Here is a 24,242-nt window from a genome sequence, read left to right as displayed (position 1 = left end):
CTAACAGGAAAAAAATGTCCGTAACGTAAGATTTTTATTAGTAATACACACAGTGTACGACTTAACTTTGTAATAATGTACAAATAAGTAATGCACACAATGTACGACTTAACTTTGTAATAACGTACAAAAATAACATATTTTTTTGTCATTCATTGACCACGATCTCAGAGCGTTCGTTTGCGCAATACACTAACTCTTATACAAACAACCGTGAATGAAGTGTACCACAATAAGTTCGCACGTTACCGAATGACCGTGGGTTGTTGCGAAACGTCCAGTTTTATTTTCTTTATACCTCGAATAGAACTTAAAATCAACATTTTTATAATAAGGAACTTCGTTCCTATCCGGTGTCCCACGACAAAAAAAGATGTGTGATTTTTTTTTATTTCGCACCGTTGCGTGCACTTTTAACGAACTGGCATGTCTCTGGAATTAGAACATCTTAAACGCCATTGTCATGAAAACAGGATCAACGTATCCATTACAACAATAATCCCGGGATCCTTTTCAATTCCGACAGCGATGCCAGTCTGTGATCCCGCATTCAAGCGTTGTCCACTAAACTGCATCACGTATCTCATTCGGCGGCAGCTCACGGAACACAACTGTAACTAATACATTTTCCTGTTATTGCTCATAAAAAACCTTCACGAGTCCTGCCCATTTCTCTTCCTTTCCAACCGAAACGTGAACCAACCAGGAAACGATATAAACAGCTAATAAAATTTGATGTCCCGACAGTAAACCGGCCCATTAATACGATGAGAATTTCTTAAGTTCTGTCGCGCTATTATTGTGCTTCGTTAAGATGTTCACGAATCAAGATAACGTCAGATAAAGTGGAAATTATTGCGGTCGTAATGGCGCTCGAACGTGTTACTCTCGCCTCTCCACGGTGCCCGCCAAAATAATGTGTTTCGGAATTAATTAGTATTACGTATTGTGCAAAATTATTTATGTATCTTTGCTTCGTCCTTCATTAGTCTTCCCTGCTTCTCACCGGCCCTCCCTGACTACGGCATAGCATATAATATTTCTGAAATTCATCTAATAAAAATCCCATCTGTGCATACAGTTTTTCGAGTAAATCTGCTAATATATAAACATGAGTCAATATACATTTCTTTATTACATATGATCATCATGGTTATTCATGAGTAGGTATATTCGCAGGGATATTTTTTCTTGTCTATATAAAATGAAGATCTCTTTTGATGAGGTTGTGATCAAACGGTATCAAAATCGTTTATTGATGACGGTTCCTGATATGAGACTGGGTAATGCATTCGTTTCTATAAAATGAAGTACGGTTACTACCAGCTGGTTCCTCAGTACAACTGATGATATCAGTGGATGTATGTAGGGATCCATATCTTTAAACTGTTCGACATATTATTATTTTGCATAAGGTGTCCTTCGATACCCAGCACACGCAGTATTTACGCTGCTTCATCCTACCAGTCCTTACACTCCCGTGTGTAAAGTTTTACTGGTGGTAGGACCTCTTATGAGTCTGCACGGGTAAGTACCACCGCCCCACCTATTTCTACCGCGAAGCAGCAATGCGTTTCGGTTTGCAGGGTGTGGTAGCCGTTGTAACTATACTGAGACCTTAGAACTTATATCTCAAGGTGGGTGGCGCATTTACGTTGTAGATGTCTATGGGCTCCAGTAACCACTTAACACCAGGTGGGCTGTGAGTTCGTCCACCCATCTAAGCAATAAAAAAAATATTACGACCAGTATAAATTATTATTATGATGGTGATTAAATTTAAAATAGACGTTTAAAACACTATGGCAATATCTATATAGTTCCCAACAAGACCTCACAGTTCGCATACCAATGTGTGGTCAGTTCCGCGTTATGTATAGGCGATCTACGCATACATATATATCTGCGCTAACATTTCGTACCAAAAAACAGTTTATCGTCATAACCGTTCGTCTAATTTCAAGTAATCCCCGACTCCGACGAGGTATTAACTTCAAACACCCAATTAAGGCAGCGATCGTATTTCTCGTCCAACCCTATTACTTGGTCGTGCGGCTCCTGTAATTGGCCCCATACTTGTTCTTCATTCATGATTTTGCAAGTTCTAGACCAGGGATAGATTTATATTTCGTCTTCTCACATTAAAACTGTATAATCTCTCAAAACTTACTAATTTTACAGGAGAATGTTTTAAAGATTTAACATGTGTTTTTTTTAATATTAATCAATCATCTTTGCAACATTTATGTTTTTTTTACCAGTTACATTATCTGTCTTTTAAAGTAAGATAAAATTATGTATTAATTTTGTTAATAGTAGTCAAAACATAGGTATACTAAAACTAAACTACGCTCTTTCGGCAGTTTTTCTGAGAAAAATACTGATGATGCCAAATGATTCCGCATATTAACTCAATTTCGTATATTTTTGGAAATTGTACACTTTTAATGCGAAAAGACGATTTATATTTTCAAAAAACGCACAAGCAGAAAGGGAAGATATATCTTCTATATCTTTAAACATATAATAATCTCGCGCTGTTACGGGTAATATGCAGCTTAAATACATAATTTCGGTAGACATAAACCTTAGACCATTTCGATTTAAATCTTTTGGCTATATGTCACCGCAGCAGCGCACATAGGCTTGTTGTAACAGTTCAAAGAGAGGTGCTTCATGGGTCCATCTGCTAGTAGATCAGAATGGCGACCCGCTGAGAAAATCCGGCCAGAAGCGGGCTTAGGTTATGAGTTGTTTCCCACTAGGGTACGCAACTCACGTCGGCTCGTGGAAGCAATATAGCTGCTGAAAGACTTGATTATGACGCATTGTGGCTGGTAGGCTACCTTTACGGCTATAAGCCAGTTGTAGCATTGTAATGGCGGTCGGGTAATGAGAAAAGTTTGTGTTGTTTTCTTGACGTCCATATTTAAGATGGCTTTTCCTTAAAGGTGACCGACCACATTAGAAAGTGAATTCTTAAAAATGTATTTTATCAACAAGCGTTTTCATTTGGAAGTCATTGAAAGTAGATCTCAGGAGCTACACGCACGAACCACTCACCCTCAATCACATTGATCGAATCTCACTTATGTTGTTTAGGCTTCATACCCCCGAAACCGGAATGCGTAATTGCGGCAGAAATATTATAAATAAGATGTTGGTGTCGGTCCGCGCGGGCCTAAAACACTGACTGAGATAAATCGCAGTAATACTAGTAAGAAAAAACACACACACAAAATATCTGTTTATCTTGAAATTTCCATCTATAAAAGATAAGATGGCCGAGAAAATTGTAAGTAAATCAGTTGTTTGTGATACTGCTCTTTGAAATCCCAGCTTTAAGGGAACATGGTATCGTATTTAAGTAACTTAACAATCTTGATACTGATACCTCCGCTTTGTATATAATACTTGGTACTTTTTGTGCGATGTCTCTGAGGCTCTAGGACGACACGACTTTGCTAGGCGCAATCTACTCGTGGACACAAACATCTCATTCTATTCTTTTTTTTATTTAATTTTTTATTGCTTAGATGTGTGGACGAGCTCACAGCCCATCTGGTGTTAAGTGGTTACTGGAGCCCATAGACATCTACAATGTAAATACGCCGCAGACCTTGAGATATAAGTTCTAAGATCTCAGTATAGTTACAACGGCTGCCCCACCCTTCAAACCGAAACGCATTACTGCTTCACGGCAGAAATAGGCAAGGTGGTGGTACCGACCCGCGCGGACTCACAAGAGGTCCTACTACCAGTTCGTCGCGCAGATGATTTATTTCAAGCGACATTATGATCACTTTCAGAGAATTTGCATGAATACCACAGTGCCACAGTGTGACCACAGAGAGGCATGTCTTCGAATGCTCTCGATCAGACCGTATTGTATAATCCGATTATCAGTCATTTTTTATGAACTCAAAACGATAAAGCAAACATTCGATTAAGATTTTTCAATTCTCGTGACGTGATCGACAATGGAATCAGCAAACGTAAGACGCAACCTTCAACTTTGTTATCGTTATCTCAATTTATATTTTCCCGTTAAACCTAATTTTAATCTTCTTACTTTATTTTATTATGTTACTTTGACGGTAAATTTCCCGTATATTTCATAAATACAGTACTTATTTATTATGTTTTATTGATCTGAGTTTGGTGTTGTCCTATGTTTAAAAATTTAACTTGTTTTTACTAATTATTTTAATTATATACTTATAGAAAAATATTTAGTTTTACTATAATACTAATCCACCTTCTGAAACATTTACATTGTAATGACTGACTAATGGGCTTCGTTAACAATTTAATATCAGCTAAACCATGAGCTTAGAAATATCTAAAAGAGAATTAATCATTTTCCGCGATCGCGAGCATCAACTAAATAACTCTTGTTTTGTTTGTAAATCAGGCCACATTTATCTCGAGGATTCTTAGATCGTACTGAATAACATTTCATCTCACTTAACGATAAGCGGTCCCTCATCAGGCGGATTTATCGAAAACAAACACTTCGCCGATAGTTGTGGCAGTCAAGAGTTGGATCAATAAAGTGTAATAATGGCTCTTTAAGTGAAGTTCTATTTGTTTTGATGTTAAATTTATTAAGTGCTTGTTTACTTCTATCGCGCATTTGTTATAAGTAAAGTCTTTAGCGAACGGAATTTATTGTAGATGTGAACACATAAATATACTTTAAGCTGATTGTTATATAAGTATATACTAATATATAAATCTACAGTGGTTTATTTTTATTGCATTGATGGATGGACGAGCTCACAGCCCACCTGTTGTTAAGTGGTTACTGGAGCCCATAGACATCTACAACGTAAATGCACCACCCACCTCGAGATATAAGTTCTAAGGTCTCAGTATAGTTACAACGGCTACCCCCACCCTTCGAACCGAAACGCATTACTGCTTCACGGCGGAAATAGGCGGGGGGTGGTGGTACCTACCCGTGCGGACTCCCAAGAGGTCCTACCACCAGTGATTACGCAAATTATAATTTTTGCGGGTTTGATTTTTATTACACGATGTTATTCCTTCACCGTGGAAGTCAATCGTGAACATTTGTTGAATAGGTATTTCATTAGAAAAATTGGTACTGGCCTGCGGGATTCGAACACCGGTGCATCGCTACATACGAATGCACCGGGCGTCTTATCCTTTAGGCCACGACGACTTCAGATGTTTTTACGGAAGTTCCGTTATAATTACTGAACCATGCATCCGATTGACTTGAAACTTGGTATTCATGTAGAAATTACATGTACTTAATGGATAGGCCAATATTTATATGAGTGTTGGATTCCCTACACCAGTTGCGGGGGCTTTAATGATGAGAATCTTTGTGGGGGCGAGAAATAATAATGTTAATTTTAAATGCAAAGCGAAGCGGACGGACACAGCAAGTAAATAATATGATTGTTATAATTGTAAAGTTCTTTCACGTCATTGTCAGCCTGCCATGTCCCGCGGGGCAATCGTTTCGGTGTCAGGGAATGTTGGTCAACTGTCGTACATTTTGGCTTAAAATTACGTCACTCGTAATGAGGCGAACTTCGCAAAACTATGCGCAACAATTTTCAGTAGATCTCTTTTCCCATTCCCGAGCCGACTGAGCTGACAGATGTCGTGTTACATCCAATAAAATAACACGGTGGGCGCCCAATGATCGGAATATGTAATCACTCACACCTCAAGATTTAAATGAATTTCATGTATAGCTCTGTTGTTTATTATTGAAATATTATTTCATTCGAAATTTACTGGTGGTAGGACCACTTGTGAGTCCGCGCGGATAGGTACCAGCCTATTTCTGCCGTGAAGCAGTAATGCGTTTCGGTTTGAAGGGTAGGACAGCCGTTTTAACTATACTTGAGACCTTAGAACTTATATCTCAAGATGGGTGGTACATTTATGTTGTAGATGTCTATGGGCTCCAGTAACCACTTAACATCAGGTGGGCTGTGAGCTCGTCCACCCACCTAAACAATAAAAAATTAAAAAAATGGATAAAAGCCTTTTTGTTATGTGTTTTGTTGTTGTTTGTTGATTGCGATCTAATCTTGACTTTCTTTTCGTTCGCAGGCGACACAGTATGCCCGAGCAGTATGTTCCGGTGTCCAGAGGGTAAATGCATCCCTTCGCTGTGGGTGTGCAACTACCAGAAGGACTGCGATAAGGGCGAGGACGAATTCCAATCTTGTCGTAAGTTCCATTGTTTTTAACTATTCGTGTAAATTCCTAGAAAAATACATAAAAAATATGAAATTAATTTAAAAGTTTTTAGAGGGTAGTTTCATCTGAAATTAATTCATTGTGTCTTGATGGTTTTGGCGGGTGCCTCTATGATACCGAAGCAAGCGTGCTTCACGATGGAACACAAAGCTCCTGATACAGAAATATAATAACACGAATGAGATGATGGTTGAGAATTAACGCTTTATTGTTTGTTAATTGACTATGATACATTACTATCCTATTACATATTTTAATCCCTAGATGGCGTTAGTATGAATTAAACTATTATTATTTTGATATTAATAAACATATTATTCAAACAAAACAATCTCATGTTGCCGTCATATATGTGGACGGATATGCTGACAAATTTGTAACTGAAAAAATATTAGCACACTGAAAAGTACTTTAACAATAATTATATATAAACAAATTACAATGGTAACGTTAAAATGTAAAGCTGTCCAATATTGCGTCTTAAATACGTTTTGTTTCTATGAACTTTTCATATTAAGATGCTCTTATAATAATATAGTCCCACATATAAATAAATCTCATTAAAGTTATACGTAACTTAGATAAGTCGAGCGACGATTGCGTATCAGTGCGTGAGGGATCTCGATTCACTATTTATATTACCATATATATTATATTACCATATAAATAGTGTTCGTAACGAGTTGCCAACTTATAATCGATTGGATCGAATTGGCAGTTATAACGTTTTTGGTGTTAATTAGTCGGATTGGCTTTACGGAATATATTGGGTCCGACATTCGACACCCGACAATCCACCGGTGATAGTGAACAACACGTAGCGTTGTATCGTCGTGTACCATTTATAACCTAAAAACTAACATTATTCAACGTGTCGTACCTTCTAGTGTTCAGTTTCCGACAAACGAAAATACCTCGAGCTTGTTTTCATACGCTTTTTTTTATCGTCTGACCTGACAATATTTGTTTTCGGATGTAGGATCCGTTGTTTGTTACGTCTGATGAAAACCGGGGTGTATAGCAAAAATAAAGATGTGTAATCTTTACCTTTCCCGAAAAAATAATGTTAAATTACTCAACTAAATAAACTACTGATTTTGTTTATTATTTTTACAAGTCGCTGTCTGCCGCTCTATGTATATCGAGAGCTAAAAATCTATTTAGTTTAGGCGATTTTTTACTTAACTAGAGGTCCCGCAGTAGTCGAAATACGACTATAATTAATTGGAATTGTAAGTTTGTACACTATTATGATTGTATTTTATACTTCTATAATCACAAATTTCGCCAAGACTACGCTATAAAAAATATTAACAAAGACAAACAATATTTAATCTATTCTCAATTTGACCACAGACGTCAAGAACAAAAGTTTGACAATAAATAGTATGCATGCGTGAGTGCGTCAAATACATGGTCTGTAGTGTGTGTAATGTTTTCTTTATTTATTTAATGTATCTTTTATGCATTATTTTAAAAAAATATTAGCTTTGTGCACTTCTTCTCTATATTCTCTATAAGTGTGGAAAATTTCATACTCCTCCGTTCGCGCAATTTTCTTGAAAAGGGATACAAAGTTTTTGCTTCACGTATTAATATAGATAAGTGACATTTATTAATATTAGCATTAACAGTTCGTTGTTTTTAATTGAACTTCAATTATGTTGCCACATTAAAACAGCCGAAAATGTTTTTTATAGTGCTATTTTTTCTAAATTTAAAATATAAATGGCTCTTTTGTGAAGTTGTAAAAATGTCGCTTAAGCCACATAGCATTTCACCCCTCGATATTATCTTGGGTATCTTGTATGTGACTGCCGTGTGTTTCTTTGAGTTGCTACGATTGTTAGACATGATTAAAACCATTATATGGCTCTATATATTTATTAAAAGAATGTGATTAGTTTGTTCCGTGAAGTCTATCGAAGTCTATAGTAACCTGATGGGCATAGAGTGAGTTGAGAAATTCTATTCTATCAGCCCGCAGACGTCCATTGCTGGACATAGGCCTCCCCCACGCCTCGCCACAAACTTGAGGAACACATTGCCCTAATGATAACGTTACTTCAAAGGAGTTTCACTAAAAATGCTGAATAAAACTCATTAAGTAAGATACGGCTGGGAGTTCGACCCGTGGCCGCCGGTAACTACATTCCCGATCCTGCGGACAGAATGGAAAGCAGTCGACGTCGCCTCAAACACCTCATTTCGGATCCTCCCGATCCACTAACGGTGCTTTTAGGTACCCCAAGCACCGGTCATCGTTCTCATCGAACCCGTCGCTTGCGACAAAGGGCTCGACGAGTAAATTAACCCTCAAACACAGCCCATTGAGTTTCTCGCTAGATCTTCTCAGTGGGTTGCGTTTCCGATCCGGTGGTAGATTCTGCGAAGCACGGCTCTTGCTAGAGTTCGTGTTAGCAACGTCGTCAGGTTTGAGCCCCGTGAGCTCACCTACTAGTTAAGGTTACGCTGATGTAGCCTCTCAAGGCTATCAGCTTAGGTAAGGAAAAAATATATATAAAGCTGGGAGTTGCGATATTTCTTGTTCTCTGTATCGTTCGAAGCGTATCGGAACATGACATTACATCGGAACTGACTTGGTGCGACATGCCGCTGGACATAACAGATACTGCGGTGCGATCGTGTAATAGTTCGACTATCGTTTTATTGTTGCTTAGTTTTTTCTTTCACAGGGAATGACCACTTCTCAAATTTGCGTCCATTGACGGTTAATTAACATTAAGCTCAACAGCAAATACATACTTGTACGTACGCAATGACACAAAGACAATGACGTGCAAATATGCTCAGCTTAGTAGGTATATGTAGTTTGATTGGGAGGTCGCCGTTAAATCAATCGATGTTTGTTTAGGATCCGGTCACTGGTATTGCTGGCTCAACACGACTATATGAACAACGTGACTCTGATCGTGTATACAAACACAAGGTTTTTAAAGACAAATTATATCACATCAATTCATTTACGTTTAAAAACAGAATTGTTTCAAGTTTATGTTTTTTTTTTATGGCTTAGATGGGTGGACGAGCTCACAGCCCACCTGGTGTGAAGGGGTTACTGGAGCCCATAGACATTTACAGCGTAAATGCGCCACCCACCTTGAGACATAAGTTCTAAGGTCTCAGGTATAGTTACAACGGCTGCCCCACCCTTCAAACCGAAACGCATTACTGCTTCACGGCAGAAATAAGCAGGGAGGTGGTACCTACCCGCGCGGACTCTCAAGAGGTCCTACCATCAGTAAGTCCAGTTGTTAAGTATGTTCCAATATGGTTTGCAGAAATCATTTCATGGTGACTCTGGATTCCTCTGTGATATCCGAAGAGCAACGCAGTGTCGATTTCATTGTGAAAGTCGTCTCCACCTGTGGCCATGAAGAACGAAACCGCTATTATTTCGATAATAAAACAGTAAACCAGTTGTATTACAAAACGATATAATTGATTATTGTGTAAACGCGTGTGTTTCCATTCCGCTGAATTAGGCGCTCAAACCAAGCAATGAAACCATTTGACTGGTCGCGCGTGAACTATCGCACCTGAATGCACACAGACACTGGACTGAAGTCCCTCCGCTTTGTTCAATGAGACAAAGAAATCATTATTATTATTTGTATCTCTAATGCCATGTCCTGATAGCCCTTAACCACTTTTTTAATTTTGTTTTTATTGATTAGATGGTAGGACGAGCTCACAGCCCACCTGGTGGTGCGCCACCCACCTTGAGATATAAGTTCTAAGGTCTCAGTATAGTTACAACGGCTGCCCCACCCTTCAAACCGAAACGCATTACTGCTTCACGACAGAAATAAGCGGGGTGGTAGTACCTACCCGTGCTGACTCACATGCTATTCCTTCATCGTGAAAGTCAATCGTGAACCTTTGTTAAGAAAGTATTTCATTAGAAAAATTGGTACCCGCCTGCGGGATCCGAATGCTAGATCGAAGCATCGCTAGATACGAACGCACCGGACGTCTTATCCTTAAGGCCACGACGACTTCATTCACTCAAATGGTAAAAGGGCATATTGTCAATCCATAAGGCTCGGTACCACGATCTCCGTCGCGAAGAGCTCATACGTTCTAGTTTGTGCGATGGGACGGCCATAATAAAATTGAGGTTTCGACTTTATGTTCTAATACAAGGTGGTACCGTGGGGCTGCAAACTCTGCCAAACCAGAGACAGTAATAATGACTAGAGCGATGGCTGTCTTCAAACTGGTCCTTAACGTATCATTGTAAGCTATTAAAGAAACGACTGGTAACATGTAATAGAGTTACGCATCTTTGAGGACTTAATCATCAAGCCGTTTAAATAGGCGTATAATTACCCTTATGCTCCAATTGGATAAGTCCAATACTCTGATAACAATAAACGGTACAAAAGCCGCTGAGTTTCTCGCCGGATCTTCTCGGCGGGTCGCGATTTCAATCCGGTAGTAGATTCCATCGCGAAGCAACTGCTCTTGAGTTCTTAAGTCTCCTTCGGAGGCGCTTGGAAAAGCTGTTAGCAAATTCCACCCTCCTGGCTGAGCCTTTGCTCGCCCACTTATCCTGGTGAACCTGGAAAGGCCTCGGGGCCACCAGTAATCCTTCGATCATATAAAAAATATATTAATGGTACAAAATAGTGTGTGAATACTACTTTTAGTCAGCGTGCCTGGTAGAATTATTACTCCGCACTAGTTCGGTCGGACTGTCCTCAGTTACGCTGTCAAGCTGTGAAGTGCTCCAGTGTCCGTGAGTGCGTTGATTGATGACCTTAGATTACAGGTCGGCGCGTTCGAACAGACCCTTTGTCCTAATGATCGTCGACTCGATTAGTTCCCCGGGTTCGCACGATTCAACAGTAGATTCAATTTGGACTCCGACTCTGTGCGCCATTTTGAAATAATTACTTGTTCGTTCTTGAAGCTAGCAAAGTTAGTGCGGTGATTCGTGACTGCCGAGTGAGTGCCGATAGCAAATATATTTGAAATAGATGTAAAAATAATGTATAAATCTCAGTGACATTGGTACAATTGGTAAAATTTTGCAGAAGAAATAGCCAGAACATCAGTAGCCTCCTCTGCGGGCATTTAAATTAAACTTATAGCGTACCTCGTCTTCTTTGGAGTGTCAACAACTAGTGCATAGTTACACAATTCATGTTTGTGACTCGATGAAACGGGATAATGGAAAAACACGAACCAACAAACTAGGGAGAAGTTGTCATGCCCTGGAGGATAAGACGCCCGGTGTATTCGTATCAAGCAATGCCTCACTCATGTTTGTGCATGACTTCCACAGTGAAAAAATAGCATAGTGTAATAAAAACCGCCTAAATTTTTTATTTGCGTAATTACTTAATGATAGAGACATTTGTATAATCCAAGACTCAAAGTGGGTGGCGGCATCCTCCTTGTGATATCCATGAACTAGTTACAACATTTACAGCGTAAAGGTACACCGTGAGCTTGTTAACCAAAAAAAAAAAGCGCACTTACAAATATTTATTTTGATAAAATTATTCTTACCGGAAAATATTAACTATCACGATACAAATTATATTTTCAACACTACTTAACTTTTCATTGATTTATAAAAAACAAATTTTAGACAAAATTTGATGGTTGTATTTTGGTGCTTGTTTGTTACATCACTATCACTACATAGTATAAAACAATTCTCTGTTCATATATTTGTCTGGCCCTATGTATGCTTAAATCTTTAAAACTACGCAACGGATTTTGATGCGGTTTTCTTTAATATATACTGTGATTAAAGAGGAAGATTTACATATATAATAACATTCATTAAATAGTGGAGAAATTAATAATAAATTACAGTTTCCGAAGCGAAGCAAGGGCGGGTCGCTAGTATAAAATAAAATCAACACAAATTCCGGCAGAAAAACATCTATTCCAAATTATGTTTCTCTTTTAAAAGTGGAATGTATCAAATCCGACGGTTTCCCTTCCTTGCGCCATTTCAGATGGCATCAGTGACTTTTTTCGCGTTTAATAAACTTCGCAAACCGCGTTTCTAGATAGCAAAACACTGAATTACTTCAAAGTAGATCGCGATAATGAAATAAGAGGAAGTTTGTGAATCGCGGCGAGACTGAAGATTACTATGACGATGACGATGAAAAAACTTTTCTAGCGCACTTATTTATCCCTTTTAAAACGACTACAAAGCAACGAGATCGCGAAGATTCTTAATTCAGAATCTTTATCTGTTTCGTCTGAGAAAATCAGATTGAGCTTATCAACTATCACGTTTTTTTTTAATTGTTTTTAAGGGTGGACGAGCTCACAGCCCACCTGGTGTTAAGTGGTTATTGGAGCCCATATACATCTACGACGTAAATGCGCCACCCACCTTGAGATATAAATTCTAAGGTCTCAGTATAGTTACAACGGCTGCCCCACCCTTCAAACCGAAACGCTTTTACTGCTTCACGGCAGAAATAGGTAGGGCGGTGGTACCTACCCGCGCGGACTCACAAGAAGTCCTACCACTAGTAAAAACTTATTAATATCAGCTGGAGCATGAGCTCAAACGCTGAAGTACCTACACCATTAAAAAACTTATATTACCCATTCCTCTTGACCTGTCCCCCTCAACAATATAATTCATTTCGTTAATTGTTTCAGCTCCTCCGGAGTGCGACGCAGGGCAGTTGTCTTGCAATCAGTACGTGTGGAACAAGACGTATTGCATCCCCCCGCACTACCGCTGCGACATGCACGTGGATTGCGTGGACGGCTCCGACGAGGCTGACTGCAGTAAGTGCTATACAGGCTTATTTATGTAGATGGCAAAGCCTTATTTTTTTTACGGGATTTTATGACCTGGTAACTAAGACCTTTAAGTCATATCTTATTTTAATTTATATTCTTAATTTTGTGAAAAATGATAATATGGAGTGAAATTAAATGAAATGAAAATGATTAATTTGAGACATTAATCAATTGGGAAGAAATTTAATGACATTAGATGAGATGTGATGATTTGAGATGAAATATAATCTCAGAAAAATGGTGGTCATTTACTGAGATTTTTTTCAGTGGACTTTTTAGGGGATCCCAAGAAGCTAAGTACAGCGGTTCTGTTTCATTTCCCCACATTTGTGCACTTTCACAAACCTGAAGAAACACTAAATAGACAAAATAAAACAAATCACACAACTTAACTTCTCGCATTCCCTCCAAAAAGCCGAAGGCAATGCTGTTCAGCAAGGGCGGACTAGTATATGATCAAACGGCTCTTATGTGTCTCACGCTACTTCATCTGCTACGAAACCTCATGTGTTCCTGTTTGAAGGCTGGGACAGTCGTCATACAACATTTCATTAGTTCGACACTGCGACCAGCATGGGTGGTAGCGAGCGACTAACAACTTATGCTCAGGCAGACCGTAACCTCACCTGCTCTGTTAGCATTTAAACCTGTGGCGGGTAGAAGATTGCGTGTTCAAATCACGTCGGGGTCACCAGTTTAGGAGGCTTAACGACGGAAGGGAAGATCTTCCACCGAGAGGGTGATATTTGCTCGGTAGACCGACGGTCCGTATGTTGTTGTTCGGAACTTGTATATATGCAAGCTTTTCTTGAAAATGTCGTAAGCGAGATTCAGGCATCTGTCAATTATCTTGCGTTGTATGATAGCTACCCGCCACAAACCCAACGATTGGAATAAGAAAAGTTTCAAAGTCACATCACATGTAAGATCGGTATTAGTTAAGCGATTCCCTGTAGCTTTAAACTTCCAGAGCTTTCGGGGAGTGTAAGCTATTCGCGAACTTTTAATATGGTTCAGGTCGATGGGGACCGGGATTGATTCGCTTTTGGTAACGACCTTTTTTAACAAGCTCCATCTTTAAGAATTTAAAGTTTGCGCGAATGCAACTTTAAGTTCAAATAAGAAAAGTTCGGAGTCAAATCTGAATTTAAACTTTTTTAGTTTTTATAACTGTAATTTTCATTGAAGCTTAAAGTTATTAAGCTATATTTTCTTAGGTCTTCTATATCCCCCAGTCACACGAAAATATAGTTTTGCGATTTCATCTCGTGCTTATTTAATTTCATTGTTACAGACGTTTAGATCTGCACGTTACTAAGTCACAGTTAGCGTTCGTTGATTTCTAAAGTCAGTTTTAGCACGACGCATAACATTCTGACTGTGCATGGTCGCGTCGGATCCGTCTCAGAGCTGTGTTTAATGACCCTCTAGTGTCGTTTCTCATTTGCTTTATTTGTCTCCCTTGATGGCGACCGATACACGCGACTTGTATAAGTCTTCAAAAAAAACCTCTTTTTTTTCTCTCTTACCTATGCTGATAGCCTTGACAGGCTATTTCAGCTTCGCTCTAACGTTTGTAGGTGAGCTCGCGGGGCTCAACCGGAGAGTTGCTAACACTGACCCTAGCCAGAGCAGTGCTTCGCAAAATCTACCACCGGATCGGAAACGCGACCCACTGAGAAGATCCGGCGAGAAACTCAGTGGGCTGTGTCTATGGGTTAGTTCGCTCGTCGAGCCCTTCGTCGCAAGCGACGGGTTCGACGAGGACGGTGACCGGTGCTTGTGGTGCTTAAAAGCACCGTTAATGGATCAGGAGGATCCGTAATGACGTGCTTTGGGCGACGTCGACGGTTTACCATTCGGTCTACTGGGTCGGGTATGTAGTTTCCAGCGGCTACGATGAGAGGGTTCTCATGTCGTGCCGCCTTCTCAAAATGGCGCAGTGATGCCGACTGTAGAAAAACTTCTGCTATCGATGTTCACGATATAAAGTAATGACGACTTGTAGTCAGAGGGCAATATGCAACGTTGGAGAATCTTTGTTACCATGCCAACTAAAGCTCTACTGTACTAATGGCGGCCAAGTCTCACAGCGAGCTTCGCATCGCTACTACAAATTCTTGATACGTTCTCGGACCAAATATTACTGTTTAGTTATTTCGTATATACTTTGGATATTCGCAGATTCAAAAATATTTTCAACATAACAATGAACCAAAACAATTGAGCTCCTTAGTTTCAGTATCCGACCGAAATTCCAAGGCATTTTGAACTTGTGCTCCACTTACCCCATCTCAACACAAATTGGTGTTAAAAGTGCTGCCAAGTTTTAACTCAAATTGAAATAATCGTAAACAAACAAAAGCTTTCTGAAATCCTTTTGTGCTTTTATTTAGCACTAGAGGTCCCACAGTAGTCGAAATTCGACTATAATTAATTGGAATTTTAAGTTTGTACACATACTACAATCACAAATTTCGCCAAGGCTACACTATAAAAAAACATTAATAAAGACAACCAATATTTAATCTATTCTTAATTTGACAACATACGTCAAGAACAAAAGTTTGACAATAAATAGTATGCATGCGTGTGTGCGTCAAATACATGGTATGTGGTGTGTGTGATGTTTTCTTTATTGATTTTATGTATCTTTTATGCATTATTTTAAAAAAATATTAGCATTGTGCACTTCTTCTCTCTATTCTCTATAAGTGTGGAAAATTTCATACTCCTCCGTCTGCGCAATTTTCGTAAAAAGGGATACCGTTTTTGCTTCACGTATTAATATATAGATAAGCACACAAGCAAGTTTGATGTAAGTGTTATGTTAATATTAATGTTTATTTCCTAATACGCCTTCATTAATGGGAATATTTTTATATTATGACTGCTCAAAAAGTTGGTTTTACTGTATTGTTGTATTAACCGGTGCTCTGGTATACTACATTTTTAATCTTAATCCCAGTATTAGTTACTCCACTCTGCAATGGAGTTACGCTTCTGGATTAAGACATAAAATAAGTTTTAAGTGAAATGAAGACAGCCTTCAAAGGGCTACTGCGACTTAGATAACACAAACGGTTTTTTATATTTGTAATCTGCTTCTTCCTCCTAAATTTCTGATATCATTTGTTAAATGGACCTGATTATTTTGAGCTTATAACTTAACTAATTACAACTTAAAATTAGACTCAGGAATATCGACACCATCTGAACGAAACAAATCAGTTTCACATTTAGATCAAAGGCGTCTACTGTAAGGTCAATATTATTTAGTCCTTAGTTTAAAAATTTTGTTATTATCTTCCATCCTTAAAATTTCGAAAATTTGTGTATTAAAAATAGTTCTGGAAACGTTCAATATTTTTTGAATACAACAACCCCGCGTCTGTGAGGAAAGTCCCGAGAAGTGTGCAACTTTTAATGGTGTGGAAATTGCGTTTTTGTTTGGTCTCTCGTTATCTGAGATGTTCTGGTTTCCATGTAAATCTGTTGTCTTTGAATATTTCACGTCGTCTCATTCTGTATACGCAAGACGAAACTTTCAAGAAGTTATTCAAATATTATTCTCCCTCATTTACATACAATTATTTTGTGTGTGAAAATTAAGTGGTTGTTAATGTTTTGCAGAAAACAAAATTACTACTTTCAGAGATCTTTGTAGCAGAATTAATGAAAAATTCTTATCATTTCGTTTCGCGTCTTTTGTATAATTTTTAGAAGACGGAATCTGTTTCCTTGGTGTGAATAAGGACCATCGAAACCGGAGTCCAAAGCTGATCGAAGGCAACAATCCTTTAGACAGACGTGCAAATATGAGCGCACACTCGTGAAATAATCTAACGGGATAGTTTGATAAGTATGAAACACATTGAAACATTTTTTACTGGTGGTAGGACCGCTTGTGAGTCCCCACAGGTAGGTACCACCACCTTACCTATTTCTGCTGTGAAGCAGTAATGCGTTTCAGTTTGAAGGGTTGGGCAGCCGTTATAATTAAACTTGAGACCTTAGAACTTATATCTCAAGGTGGGTGGCGCATTTAAGTTATAGATGTCTATGGGCTCCAGTAACCACATAACACCAGGTGGGCTGTGAGCTCGTCCACTTATCTAAGCACAAAAAAACTTACATATCAGTAAACGAGTCCCCTCGTGACATCATCATCACAACCTGCAACATCTGTCTTCAACGTCTTACGGCACTCTTCCACTAAAAATAATCACGACAAAAGCAGCATAATAATATCGAAGCAGAAATAGATAGAGCGGAGGTATTATCCGACATGAGTTCATAAAACAGTATACGTACTTGGAACAAGCCAACTTAGTTGTAAATAGGCGAATACAAAAAGCTCACCAAGATCCTGAAGCTTGTAATTGCACGCCGTAGTGTACAGAATTCCCAAATTGCTTAAAATAAACAAGATATGAAAGAACAATCTAGTGAGTAGCGCGAAAACCGCAGGAAACTACATAATTTTGTTATATACATACGAATACGTATTAGTGAAATCGCTCGTGTCCAAGCTAGTCCGGTCATTCAATAGTGGATTTATTCCGCTGATATTATTTACGAGGGTCGACCGGTCGGATTTAATCCGGTTATATCGGCACATCCCTAAAGATTCCGTGAATGTGCCCTTTGCCATATTTGCGGCATCGGCAAGAATCCCCGGTCAGGGAATTATTTTTTTGGCGGGACAACCGGGATCGGTGATAATTATCACCTGGGTTATTAACAATAATTTCAAACTTCCGTTTTGTGGAACCCGATGATACATTATGTTTCAAAGTTAAACAGTTTATTCATCCCACTTAAATGATACCACGGTGTGACTTTGGTTAGGTAGTAGGTAATAGTATTTTCAGAGATAGAATTAATAGGGTTTCTCATCTTTTTGTGACGGGCGTACTCACAACAGATATACCCACGTAAATTCAGAGCGTGAAGCTTTCAACTTTGGCGAGACTATGACTGAAATATTGTTAACCGTGTTGACATACGTAAAGTGTTATTTGACTCTAAACGATATATATTTCTTGGTTATTATCATCACACTAGCAACCACAAGAAGTACTTGACAGGCTTGTATATTGTCGATTGAATGTTTTGATATTTGATGTACTCACAAGAAGGTAATTAAAATTCTAAATGTTCATATTTTTCCGCTTAAATAATTGATTGATTTATTAGTAAGCCTTTAGTGAGGTACTAGTCGTCGTCGAATTATAATTTGTTTTTGTCGAAAAAGTGTATTTTGTAGTCTTTTACTTGTCATTGTACACTTGTACTCATCTAATGTCTTCGGTATTGGAAGGGTATCCTAGCTAGGGACGGTCGAATGGATATTGCTATTTGTCGTCAAAATAAAATTACCTGGTTCTTAAGCTACTTTCAGACTACGCTATACTATAGTGCCATATAGTATAACAGCATGTACTTAGCCAATAATATATAGTATAGTACAGTGTGAACGTGTCCATAACAATGTATGGTGCGCGATATTGTTGTGCTATGAGCTATTCTTTTTCTCCATCGCTCCCTCATTACTGAGGATCGTGACTCCGTTTCAGCTTGTCGACTGCTATATTATAGCTATGAGCTATATGCTTTTCTATTATAGCGTAGTCTAAAAGCAGCTTTACCCAAATTAAATTAAGGCAAATCCAGTGGACACATTTAGTATCTTTATATAGATACAAAAAGAATGAAGACGGATCGAAAGATATCACCGCGGATCTTCAGTTTACATTAGGAAACGCGAACAACACATTTCCTACACGTAATATGTATGAGCACCGCGTTATCTCGACTCAGGAAGTTTCCTGAAAAGATTGTGGGTTTTACTTTTCATTATGTATACAACGGGGAGATTGCAAGATAATGTAAGGTGTGGAATTGTCTGAATATTTCCATAATAAAGGTATATTTCGAAAAAATAAAACTGAAGTTTTTAGAGCAGACGTTCTTATCTGATAATAGGCTGTTCGGCTATTAAATAGTTGATACTACTTGATTACTTCTAATCTTATCTGAGGTACTGATATGGGTTGGGCTGCATTGCATGAACTTCGATTAAAAAGTAAGACATTATTTATTTCTATTGAACTTGACCTTCCAGATTCAGACTTGAACCTCAACTATTGTGCGTACGAGACGTACATTAAAAGATACAACAGTTAGCACAGCACAACAAAAACCCTCACAATTACAAGACAAAATTAACTATGATTCCTTAATCATTTCAAACCACTTTCTTAAACTTTGAGGTGATTTATACCAAAGCATAATTTAGTTTCAAAATCTGTAAAAAAACAGTCTTCTTAGTCGAACACTTCTCATTGTCGTGGTTGCGCTGACAATGTACACGTGCTCTACGTAGAAGCGTTAATTAGATCCCCGATGTTTTCGAGGAAAAAAACAGTAAGGACTTGTAAATAAAAAGCTTCTTTGAAGCCATTGAATAAACAAAACTCTTTCTAGATGAAAAAACTTTTGGCAGGAAGACTAGAAGCTTTTTTTAAATATTAAGATGCAAAATGCAGCAGCTTTGAGATATGAGGTCGCAGCCTCAATATTTTGTAACGACTGTTTTTGAGCCGGAACGTACATATATCGTGTTTCGCGGCAGAAATAGGTAGAATAGTAGTGTGTAAAATTCACCCTTTCCATTATTATTAATATCATCAATAAGTCACCGGTTGGCCATCGTAGCATATATAGTAGTATAGTAGGATATAATGTTTTGAGAACGTTGCGGCGTATTCTGTGATGAATTCTTAAGTGAAATTTTACGACACCCACGTGTAAGGTGAGTTTTTTTTTAAAAGATGATGAAGAAAAATATGAGGTGGGCTATTCTATGCTATAAGTTATACACAATGTGGAAGAAAACGTTTAATAAGCACTTTTAGGCTTTCCTTTGGGGAGCAAACAAGCGTGCATCACATCATTCATCACACAATAGGAAATCAATGGTAGTTAATATTATGTTTTAAGAAGGATAACAGTCGGAATTATTCTACTAGAGTAAAATCGTTTCAATTTGTTTTTTTATTTTTTATTTATTGATGCACAAACCAAATTACAATCATTACAGTACATATTATTAGCTAAATCGTACAAGTAGTAGTACCTAGATCTAATCTGGATTGCAATCTAAATGGTATGTGCACTCAGCAAATCCATATTAATGTACAGAGCTTTATCTATTGAAAACAAAATTACACATATTGATAACTAGCCATTGTTAAATAGGATATCCTTCACACATCTGACAAATCCCCTGAGTCTAGGTTCAAAGATATTAAGGTCACCGTGACACTTAGTCCAATCATTATACTGCCTGACCATTTTTACCACAGGGTTATAGTACCTACGGTATATTATTTTTATATGTTCGTTATCTCATCTCATTTCATTTCACTCCACATTATCATTTTTCATAAATTAAGAATATAAATTAAAATAAGACATGACTTAAAGGTCTTAGTTACCAGGTCATTATATCCCTTAAAAAAAATTAATTATATGTTCGTAATGCAAAGTTTAATTTTGATTATGTTTATAGTTTTTGATTATGACTACTGTTCAAATAAATCTATTTCTATTCATCAGCGTACCGAAAATGCCAAGCTGATGATTTTCAGTGCGGCATGGAGGGCACGGGGAAGGTGTCGTCACAAGGACCTTGTGTAACAAAGGAGAAGAAATGTGATGGGTATGTTGTTTTGACTTTTACAGTTTCATATAGATTTCAAAAATCTCAGCTCAACAGGCGGGGGAGACATATACCTATAGATGCATCTATTGACAGTTCTACCACAGAGTTCGAAGTTCAAAATTTTCAATTTGTTATATGTCAATTGTCAATATGAAATATAGATTATCCTGCGGCCCACTTGATCTTAAGTGGTGGACTTTAGTGATCTTTACGCACAACTGATAATTGGCGATTTGTAGCCTAGGAAAGGATGAATTCTGCCACAATTGTGGTAATGTACCGAGAGGAATACCTATAAGGAGTAATCTTAAACAATTTCTCAGACGCCATGTATAAATAAAATACAGGCTTGTATAATGAATAATTGCGTTTGTTATAATTTTAATAATTTTAATTACAACTTGCCATGCACGGGGCTATGAGGCTGGAACGGAAGAGAGGGTTGCCAAGCGCAAATTATATAATTAGCAACTTAGAACTTAGAACTTAGGTGTTACCATTACATATTACAATATAATTCTAATGTTCATATTTTGATTGAACATAATACTCCCCAAGAGGCTAACTGGATAAAACAAAGACTCGTTGTAGAAACAAAAGACCAGAAACATAATGCTCAATAAATGGATGAGTGCTCACTGCCGGCAGATCCTGAGCGGTGTAACGTCATTGCGATGCGTTCAGCGATGTTTGGATTTAATTAGATACTCAGCTTGTCAGCGTATAGTAATATAACTCACCACTAACATACTGGTATCTTCTCAGGTATTTAGATTGTAGAACCGGTAAAGATGAGCAAGATTGTCCGGGGCAGAGCATCGCGTGTCGCCTCGATCAGTTCAGGTGCGCTTCTGGCAACAAATGTGTCGATGCATCAGCTAAATGTGACCACAAGGACGACTGCGGAGATAATTCTGATGAGGCACATTGCAGTACGTATCAAAAAACATTACGCATATATAAATGACTAGCCGTACTCGCCCGCTTCGCTGGGCATTTAAAATTAACATTATTATTTATTGTCATTATTATTAGGGAGTCCAACACTCATATAAATATTAGCCTATCCATTAATTACATGTATTTTCTACATGGATGTTTCAAGTCAATCGGATGCATGGTTCAGTAGTTATAACGGAACATCTGTAAAAACTACTGTAGATCTATATATTAATATAATTTATATCTGAAATTACTGGTTTGCAAAAAACCTATTTAAATACGCTTGGTCTTTCTTATGTTATTTGTAACTCAAGTTTATTTTAATTCAATTAAGCACGTTTAATGGTTGAATTAATTATTTATCGGCGCCATTCAAGTCGGAATGTCGATGGACTCCGAATCCACTAAACATGGGTGGTTTACGGTTTCATAGGACCAATCAGAACAGTAAGGTCAATTAAAGTTTACATTTTTTTATAGCTTAGATGGATGGACGCGCTCACAGCCAACTTGGTGTTAAGGGGTTACTGGAGCCCATAGACATCTACGTCGTAAATGCGCCATCCACCTTGAGATATCAGTTCTAAGGTCTGCAGAAATAGGCAGGGTGGTGGTACCTACCCGCGCGGACTCACAAGAACTCCTACCACCAGTAATTACGTAAATTATAATTTTGCGGGTTCGATTTTTATTACACGATGTTACTCCTTCACCGTGGAAATCAATCGTGAACATTTACATTACAGGTTTCCCACCGTGTCACATTGGACAATTCCGATGCAGCAATGCTCTTTGCATCCCCGCGAACTATCACTGTGACGGCTACAATGACTGCGCCGACGGTTCCGACGAAGCCAACTGCACTGCCATAGCCTGCCCTGATAATCAGTACCTATGTCCCAAGGGAGGCCCAGGGGGAGTGCACAAGTGTATAGCTAGATCACAGCTCTGTGACGGAAAGAAGGATTGCGAAGATAAGGCTGATGAAGAAGACGCATGCTGTGAGTTAAGCAATTGGTATTTTCATAGTTTTAGAAAATGTTATTTTTTAGCAAGCACATCCCGTGTAATATTAAGTACCTGGATGAACGAGGTCTACTCGGTTTTTTTTTGGATAAATTGTGTTTTTTATAAATATTATCTTAATCGTGTTTTCAATAATCAACTTATCGATAATCAACTTAAACATAAACTTATTTTTATTATTGAAAGAAATAACAAAAATGTGGCGTTTGGGTAGTCCAATATCGCAACTTAAACAGAAAAAATATGACTCCTCCCGACATCTATTGGCGAATAATAATACTATTTTTCTTAATTGAGAGCAACTAACTGCTTTAAAGACACAATAACCATAAAGCTACTTCAGCAGATGACGTTGTTAAGCAACCCGAAGCCAATGAGTGTTTGGTTTAAGGTTAGACCAAGAAAACAACATTTTCTGAAAATAAATCGTACCTAGATCGATTTGTCGCCCCCAAAATCCCCTGTATACTAAATTTTATGAAAATCGTTGGAGCCGTTTCCGAGATTCAGATTATATATTATAATATATATTTACTAGCGACTCGCCCTTGCTTCGCTTCGTACTGTAATTTATTTTTGATTTCTCCACTATTTAATGGATGTTATTATACATATAAACCTTCCTCTTCAATCACTCTATCTACTAAAAAACCGCATCAAAATCCGATGCGTAGTTTTAAAGATTTAAGCATACATAGGGATATAGGGACAGAGAAAGCGACTTTGCTTTATATTATGTAGTGATATACAAGAATTGCTCGTTTAAAGATATAAGATATTATCCCGACTATAACCTGGAATATGATGATCGAAAAGCGCTAGGAACTGGCTCGGATTGGGTACTGCTGTTATGTTTAACTTAGAGCCATCAGTAGCCAGAGGAAGAGCAAGGAGGGAGGTAGCAGGGGCGGTGTTCGTGAGTCCTCGTAACATTAACTTAGTATCTTTAATTCATAATTAACTTTTCTCCAACAGCCATATTATCATGCCCAGCGTTGGGATGCGAGTACAAATGCGTGGCGTCGTTAGCGGGGGGTGCGTGTTCTTGCGCGGCGGGACTAATGCTGTCCGCAGACAACAGGACCTGTGTGGACCGCGACGAATGCAAGGAGTGGGGCTACTGTCACCAGCTTTGTGTCAATACTTTAGGATGTGAGTTATTGATCCATATTTACAAGTCCTCGTCGTGTACAGAGCGTTTTCCAGGAAAACCAATGTAAAGGGATTCATTCGCTTCTTTGGCAAGAATCAATGTCTGACTTTTCTAGAAAATCTGAGTGTTGGTGTTTTTGTAACTCATCTCATTCGAGATGTAATTGCTGTGAGCTTGATGAGCTGCTTAGGCAATAAATAGATAAATAAAAATATTGGCCTTGAGTTTATTTTATTTAGACACACCAACAGCAATACACACAAAACATTCAAGCTTAAAATTAACAAGTATAAAATTAAGTACTGGTATGTAAGCCAGTTACAGGCATGTACAGCAATC

The 24,242-nt window shown here is 38.1% G+C and overlaps 1 protein-coding gene across 2 annotated transcripts in view; it reads left to right on the top strand.

Moving 5' to 3' along the window:
- Window positions 1–24,242, top strand: part of LOC101739353 (low-density lipoprotein receptor-related protein 2) — a 215,512-nt gene that overhangs the window by 168,611 nt on the left and 22,659 nt on the right. For both annotated transcript variants that reach the window (XM_038014036.2, XM_038014035.2), the window contains 6 exons: window positions 6,097–6,216; window positions 12,907–13,038; window positions 20,677–20,779; window positions 21,548–21,714; window positions 22,471–22,725; window positions 23,726–23,902. In XM_038014036.2, the coding sequence (XP_037869964.1) occupies window positions 6,097–6,216; window positions 12,907–13,038; window positions 20,677–20,779; window positions 21,548–21,714; window positions 22,471–22,725; window positions 23,726–23,902 (954 nt within the window). The remainder of the gene's footprint in view (window positions 1–6,096; window positions 6,217–12,906; window positions 13,039–20,676; window positions 20,780–21,547; window positions 21,715–22,470; window positions 22,726–23,725; window positions 23,903–24,242) is intronic.

The sequence above is a fragment of the Bombyx mori genome, chromosome 11 (assembly GCF_030269925.1).
Source record: "Bombyx mori chromosome 11, ASM3026992v2".
In the NCBI taxonomy this organism is placed as follows: Eukaryota; Metazoa; Arthropoda; class Insecta; order Lepidoptera; family Bombycidae; genus Bombyx; species Bombyx mori.
Note: the sequence above shows the minus strand (reverse complement) of the source record. Positions and strands in the feature narration are given on the sequence as shown.